The sequence below is a fragment of the Nicotiana tabacum genome, chromosome 15 (assembly GCF_000715075.1).
Source record: "Nicotiana tabacum cultivar K326 chromosome 15, ASM71507v2, whole genome shotgun sequence".
In the NCBI taxonomy this organism is placed as follows: Eukaryota; Viridiplantae; Streptophyta; class Magnoliopsida; order Solanales; family Solanaceae; genus Nicotiana; species Nicotiana tabacum.
Genome location: NC_134094.1, coordinates 75,691,577 through 75,699,674, shown reverse-complemented (window position 1 = coordinate 75,699,674; position 8,098 = coordinate 75,691,577). Strand labels below are relative to the sequence as shown.

Below are 8,098 nucleotides of genomic sequence, written 5' to 3'. Positions count from 1 at the left end.
GTTATGTAACGTAGTTAACCCCTTTGAGCCTGTAATCCTGTTTCTTTGGCAACCACACTACAAGCCTTACCCAATTGTTTGAATTAACCATCTATTTGAACCGTTTCATCTCTAATGAGCACTTGAATTATTATGAACTTTGTAAAAGTAAAAGAGTGGGATGGTTGGTTTGGCTTTTGAGTGGAACTAATGAAATAAGGAGAAAGGTGCATTGTTTTAAAAAATTAAGAGCCGCTTGAATTAAAAAAAAAAAGAAAAAAAAGACAAAAATAGTTGTATTGCTATGAAAAAGAATATTCTTAGATAAGTGGTGACTCTTAATGTAATTGTGCTTAAAGAAGTATGGGGTAATATATATTGATGTGAAGGTGGAGTTTTGGTTTGACATAAGTATGGGCTGGAATGTTAAAGTATATTTATTAAAGTGCTTAGGGAGGTGTAGTCACTCACATATCCAAATATATCCTACCCGACCCGCGGCGTACATTACAACCAATCAAAGTCCTATTTGATCTTAGACTAAATAAGCTCGATTAATAGAGTATTACACTACGGGCAAGCCTATGGTGCATCATTTGTGGCATATGAATGTTATTTCTGAGAGCGAGTGAATTTTTTCCTATCTTGAGTTCCTACGTTCTTAAAATTCATCGTGTGTGGAACTGAGCTCTTTGTTGGGTGAGGGCACGTGATTCATAAAGGAAAGGTAATGTCATTGACCTCCATGTTAGACTAAGTAAGTAATTTGTGAATAAGTCATGGTATGTGAGTCAAATCTTGAGGCGAGAATATTACACCGTGGTGCTTAGACTATTTTAAATATTCTTGGTGCAAGGAGTTAAGGGAATTGCTTAGTGAGGTTGTGTCTATAAGTTGGTCTGATTGCTCGAGGACGAGCAATGTTTAAGTGTGGGGTATTGATGTGTGGCTATAATTCATGGTTTAGCACACTATTCGCCTTGCATTTTATATTCTTTAATGATAAATTACACTTTATTTACTCGTAATGAATGCCATTTTATGTGTGTAGGTGAATTGGAGATGAAAGTAGAGAAAAAAGGATACTTAAAAGTCGAAAGCGTGCTCGGGAGGAGTTGAAAAGGAGAAGCCGACGAAGCCAGGTACACTAAGCGTTATACCTGGCGAAGCCAGGCCTAGTGCAGGCCTTATACCTGGCGACACCAGGCTAAGGCCAGGTGATAGACCTGGCGAGGTGAGGCAGGAGCGAGATAGACCAGGCTTTATACCTGGCGACGCCAGGCTTGGGGCGAGGTCCACCAGGCATTAGGCCTCGCGAGGCCAGGTCTGGGCACGCACAGTCCGAGTTTTGAAGACTTATTTCATCTCTGGGTTTGACTAGGACTTTGCCTACACGTTTAGGTCTTTTTCTACACATATAAATAGACCTAAAAATGCCATTTTGGGGGACTTTTGCAACCGGAGGCAAGAATAGCTTGTGGAATCACCTGTTGGGAGTTAGAATCATCGATTTCTATATCCTTTCATCTTTACTTTGTACTTTAATTATGCAAAAATATTTGTGATATTGTTACTATGAGTATGAGTAGCTAAAATTCCTAATCTAGAATTTTGATGGAACCTATTGAAGGATAATTTTCTTGTTACGTTAATATAAATTTGCCGTAGTATTTTCTCTATTTGTTCAACTATACTATTCATGTGGTTGATTGAAGGGCCCTCAATTAGCTGTGCCTATTTAGTATGTATTACTCGGGAGAGAATGCATATTTAGGTAGTTGTTGAATAACATCACTCCTAACGTATATGAGGGATCAATACGAAGGGTTTAAAGGTGGGATTAGAGATAATGAAACCTTGGTGCGATCTGAGTGAGCCGTACTTAATGCCAGCTAGCGTAATTCGGCAGAATATGTCTAGTAAATTGTGGTAATTATTCGGGAGAGAGTTACGACAGTTATAGTGCTCATGATCGATAGAGAAGACTTAGGCAAATTTATAGAAAACGTAGCGGAAAAGATTCCGACAATTGGGAAAATAACAACCTTAGATCTTTCCAATTCTTGTTTACAAAATTCGTAGTTAGTCATTTGTTAGTGCATTTTCATTACGTAACATTTAGTTAATAAACATCCAAATTATTATTCAAATATTTCTGAAGATTGATTGCGTGAATTTATGTGGGTCTAGCAACTGTGGTTGATAGGTTAATTCCCTGTGAGATTCGACTCCGGACTTATTAGCCAGAATATATTTGCGACGACCGCTTGTATTTTTTATAAGGCATAGTTGGGCGTGATCACCTCTTCCATATCAACATTCAAAATCAATTCAGCTATGAACAGACCATGTCCGCTCCACTTTGGGAAAAGATACAACTCATATCAGAAACTTTGATCAAGACATTTTAAAACTCATGTTAACAGAGATGAAATCCAACAAATCGAGATCTAGGGTTTGAGAACAATCTAGAGAGAGAACCTGGAGATAAAGGAGAATCGTGGTTCAACAATGGGGAAGACAATGGCGCTGTGAGAGAGAGATCGTGTAGAGAGAAATAAGATACGGTGATTTTGAGAGGGAATAAACTGAAAGAATGAGAGAAAAAAATATTAGACAGCGTATTTAATGGCTTCACGGTAGGAAGTGACCATAAGTACATATTTTGTTATAAAAACTAAAAGGTAGCTATAGAAAATAATATTTTAAAGGGTTTTTATTTATAATAAATACGGTATAAAGCTTTGCAATAAGAGGTAAAATTTTCAAAAAAAAAATCAGGTAAAATTTTCAAAAAAAAAAATCACTTCTTTTGCGTCTTTACTGAATTTTGTATTTTAATTTTTCAACGTGAAATATCAGTGTGCTTCTTAATTTTTTTTCCGGTTCACCAGTAGAAAAGAAAAAGGAAAAAAACAACTAAAGAAATGTAAATCTTCAGAAATCAATGGTGTATAATATTAGTGCATGATAAAAAGTAAAAACACATAAATTCGTTATTTCTATTAGTAGAATTGGTTTAAATTGTCAATATCATCACCTTTTCTATTGTTCGATCAATTAGCAAAAAAGCCTGTGAGACACTTAAGGAATTATTCTCAATAATTTGCATATAATGCAGTAATTTTAACAAAGATATGATGTTATTTATTTATATCCACATATATTTCACACGTAGAGCATTTGGAAAGGACATGTGCATAATTAATACTTCACTTTTTAAAAAATTCCAAATATTGTTGGGTACAGAGTAAGTATAGAAAGTAGTTTATTTTCCTTAAAAACATAAAAACTTTACATATTGCATATATCTAAAAGGATTAGGAAATATTTAGGTCATTACTACTAGATTTAGGTTTTATGGCAATCACCTATATAAATAGGAAAAGGCATATCGAGAAAAAGAAAAGACTTTCTCTTTGTCTATTTTAAAGGACTCGAAATTGATGTTAAATCTCCTTACTCTTTGAGTCACAAACTTTTCATTCTTATTCTATTGCCTAAGCATAGTTAGTTTAATTTAATATGGAAAAGGGAGGAGATAGTGAAGAAAAGAGGAGGGAGAAAGCAATAGATGAATGGCTACCGATAACGTCGGACCGGAATGCAAAGTGGTGGTATTCAACCATGCACAATGTTACTGCCATGGTTGGTGCTGCTGTTCTTAGTCTACCTTATGCCATGTCTGAGATGGGATGGTAACTTTATTTATTTCTCTTTTTCTTTTCTTTATTTAATTTGTTTTTTTTATTTATATTAGTTGAATTTATTAGTATTCAACCACAAATTAGTTTGGGAATGCATGAGTCGTAGTATTGTATTCTTCCTTTTTCTTTGGGATTTGTTTTTATTCTTCATTATCAAATTTTTTGATAAGGAATTGCCTTGACTATGAATGTTTTAAAATTTAGATATACTCAAATTCCGGATTTGTATAACTAACTGCTTGATATCATCTAATTAGCAGTTTTTCTAACCTATTTTTATAATTTTTGAAAATTTTAAAAAACTGATTCTGGAAATCTGGAAAATAGTAGAACTATTTTTTTGGGACTCCGGAGATCTCGTTATTTTTTAAAAAAAAAAAAACTGAGTCTGGAAATCTTGACTAATAGCTTATGTCCAGGTTTTCAGTTTCAAAGAATAATAATTGATACTAGGTGCGTTTTTCTTCATTAATTGCATTTAATGTTTTGCCTTGAGAGTACGATCCGATTTGGAAAAATTATTAGATATCTTAACTGCTTGATATCATCTTAGCGTCTACTGTTGCATATTATTATTGAAAAATTAACCGAACATTATGTTTAGATCGAACTAATAGATGCATGATATGTTTGTGCATATAGATTTTTCTCACTTGATCATTATTTACATGGTATATATATTATTATTATTATTTTATTAAGTCATTTAACCATGTTAATTAGTTAATATAATTTGATGCAAACACTCAATGCAATTAATTTGTGGTAATTAAGTTGACATACCTTTTTATCGGATGTCCCCAAAGTTACTGTCGACATACATATATTCTAAGATATCTCCTTTTGTTTCTTTTTTAATTTTGGTAATTATAGCTTGTTATACAAATTTGTTGTCTGAAAGATCAAATTAAAATTTACAAGTGATACCACATTCATCTAATTATTGTATTAAATTGTAATAAATGTTGCAGGGGAGCTGGTGTAACGGTAACGTTACTGTCATGGATTATAACATTCTACACAATCTGGCAAATGGTGGAGATGCATGAAATGATACCAGGCAAGAGATTCGACAGGTACCATGAGCTTGGCCAATATGCTTTTGGTGATAAACTTGGTCTCTGGATTGTTGTACCCCAACAAATTATAGTTGAAGTTAGCACTTGCATTATTTACATGGTCACTGGTGGCAAATCCTTGAAAAAATTCCAAGAAATTCTTTTCCCAAATGCCAAACCTATCAAACTCACTTACTTCATTATGATTTTCTCCTCTTTCCAATTTGTCCTCTCTCACTTGCCAAATTTCAACTCCATCTCTTCTGTCTCCTTCGTAGCGGCGATTTTGTCCATGACTTACTCTGCTATAGCATGGACTGTGTCACTAAAGGAATTAGGAAAAAGTGAGAGAGAAGTTAGTTATGGTCCAAAAAGTGAAAAAATATCAGATAATGTGTTTATGTTTCTGAGTGCATTAGGAAATGTAGCATTTGCATATGCTGGACATAATGTAGTTCTTGAAATTCAAGCTACAATTCCTTCAACAGAAGATGCACCTTCAAAAAAAGCAATGTGGAAAGGTGTATTCACAGCTTATATTATTGTGGCCTTGTGTTATTTGCCAGTGGCTTTCATTGGATATTGGGTGTTTGGTAATGGAGTTGATGATAACATCTTGCTCACACTACATAGACCTACATGGCTTATTGCAACTGCTAACATTTTTGTTGTCGCTCATGTCATTGGGAGTTACCAGGTATCTTTCACTACTTTTAATTACAGTCAGACATCTCTATAACAATATCGCTATATAACAACCATTCACCGTAAAAGCCAAGTTTTTATGGAATCAATTTTTATGTTATGTTATAATATATGTTCTCTATAACAACACTTCGCTATAACAACCAAAATAATCCGGAACAAATAAGGCTGTTATAGAGAGGTTTGATTGTATAAGATTTTATGCAAGTAGTATCGGTCTATTGCCATAACTTTTAGACCTAGGACTGTGGTTCTTTTAAGTCTTTATGTCTTAAACTAACAGTTACTCTACATAATTTTCAAATGGTGTCGATTTTCATATATACTAGCTAGAAAAGTTCGTTGCAAATTAACCCGTGTCAGATACACCCCATACTAAGGGATGTCTCTGCCACTGTCTACAATAATAACAAGTAACTACTCAGTACAAATAAAATATGTTAACCTAAAAAAAGAGTACATAACTTGTTTTAGTAGACTAAAATAGTTAGTATAATAAAAATTTTACACAGTGCATATATATAAATTTAATCCTTTATATGTAATTGAGGAAACCTACTTCAACTGTATAAACTCTTTAAGTCTTTGATGTGCCTCAATTGATAATATATTATGAGCAACTTAGATGTTAGTAATTTACCTAATTAATCTGTTGTATATTACTTAATTTACATTTCAGGTTTATGCAATGCCAGTGTTTGATATGATAGAGGCATACGCTGTGAAGTCATTGAAATATAATCCTTCCACTCTTCTACGTGTTTGTGTGCGTACGGTTTTTGTTGGTAAGTTATTTACATGTTTATTAGAAAATATTTTTGCACAATTAGAAAATAAACTGAAAAAGTTGTTTAATTGCTCTTTTCTATGTATTTTTTTTATTCTTGCTATGGTCTTCTGTTATTGTAGCATTTACATTGGTTGTGGGCATGACAATACCATTCTTTGGTGGTTTGATGGGATTCTTTGGAGGTTTTGCTCTGGCACCAACCTCATATTATGTAAGTATATTTCATAGATAACTCATTAAATTTTCACTTCATTAAATCAGAAGTTATGACTATATAATACTCATATGACAAACATATTTAATATTTACTATGTTTTTAATTTCTACCTACAGCTTCCATGCATCATCTGGCTTATTATAAAAAAGCCCAAACGGTTTGGCTTGTCATGGTGTACGAATTGGGTAAGTTTACCAGAACTTGTAAATGTAATCATGAAATTTACTTACACTCGATGTTTACATCAAACTAATCAATAAAACTCAGTGATTAAAAATTAAAATGAGAGTGCATATAACTTCACCATAATTAAGTTAAAAATGTATTTATGAAAAACAAATATCTTACGTACATATTTATTGATTTGATATAAATAGCGATGTCCATACAAATTATTTAGGGGAAAACTTTTTATACACTCGATGATATGTATCAAAGCAATAAGTACATAACAAGTGTCTTTTGCATAAGATATAGCATCTTATCATTGTTAATAAATGTAGATTCTCACATCAATATATAAATTAATTGTGATAAATTAATATAATTTTGTACATGCAACGTTTCATGCAAGCTTTTTCCCTACTTACCCCTATCTCTTATTTTTTTCTCTTTATGTTGCAGCTTTGCATTATAGTGGGTGTACTTTTGACTCTAACATCTCCCATTGGTGGATTATGGAGTATCATCAAATCAGCCAAGACTTATCACTTCTACACCTGATCGATACGGCCAATCTGAGTTTTTAGATGTTAAATTATGTGCTATATCCTGCCTGTTTGTGAGGCATAGATGCAGAATTTTAGGATAATTCTTTCAGTTTCAGAAGAGCTTTTATATATGGAAGTTTGCTAAAGTTTGAATTGTAATTTTTGGACAATTGAACTGTTTTTCTAATCAAAGTTTCATCACAGGGATAGAGGAGTTAGGCCAGACTCCAACATGCGTATTCCAAAAATCACAATTACACGAAGGAGGATATAAACCTTGACCTCAATTACAAAGTATAGATTGGTGGAACCCAATCTAGTTTGTCGTTGATCACAAAGGAATTCTTTGAGAGTTGAGGACACCTTCTTACAAGTTGGATAGTTCATATCATACATTACTACATACAATCTAGTCATATACACTCTAAGCAATGCACTGCCAAGAGATATCATCATTAACAACAAAATAATTTCTTTTGGGATCGAATCGAAAATTTGGTAAACCATCCTGTTCTAAATTCATTGAAGCCCTAACATTTCTATGCAGTGAAACAATTTCATTGAAGATAGCACAATTATGTGAGTTTACTCCTAGGTTAGCAAGTTGATCTGCGACCATATTGCCTTCTCTAAATGCGTGTGTAAACTTGAAATCTCCAGTCGTAGTTACCTCCCAAATTAAATATGCTCAATAATATGTTTGATTTGCCAAGAAGGTACCATCTTTCTATTAATCATGTTGACAGTAAACATTGAATCAGATTCCACATGAACTTTCAAAAAATCAGAATTACTACATAAACTTAATACCATGCAATAATGCCTTAGCTTCTATTAAACTGGCCATAGAATTCTGCAAAAGCCTTCATCATGTTGCCGTGATAATCACTTATGATATCCCCTCCTCCTGCTGAACCAAGATTACCTTTGTT

At 33.2% G+C, this 8,098-nt stretch overlaps 1 protein-coding gene across 1 annotated transcript; it reads left to right on the top strand.

The window, feature by feature from the left end:
- Nucleotides 1-3,328: 3,328 nt before the first annotated feature.
- LOC142169899 (lysine histidine transporter-like 2) lies at nt 3,329-7,366 on the top strand. Its single transcript, XM_075231835.1, has 6 exons — nt 3,329-3,677; nt 4,658-5,441; nt 6,129-6,234; nt 6,359-6,450; nt 6,573-6,641; nt 7,081-7,366. Exons 1-6 carry the CDS (start codon nt 3,505-3,507, stop codon nt 7,177-7,179), a joined length of 1,323 nt encoding a protein of 440 aa, XP_075087936.1. The 5' UTR covers nt 3,329-3,504; the 3' UTR covers nt 7,180-7,366.
- Nucleotides 7,367-8,098: the final 732 nt, after the last annotated feature.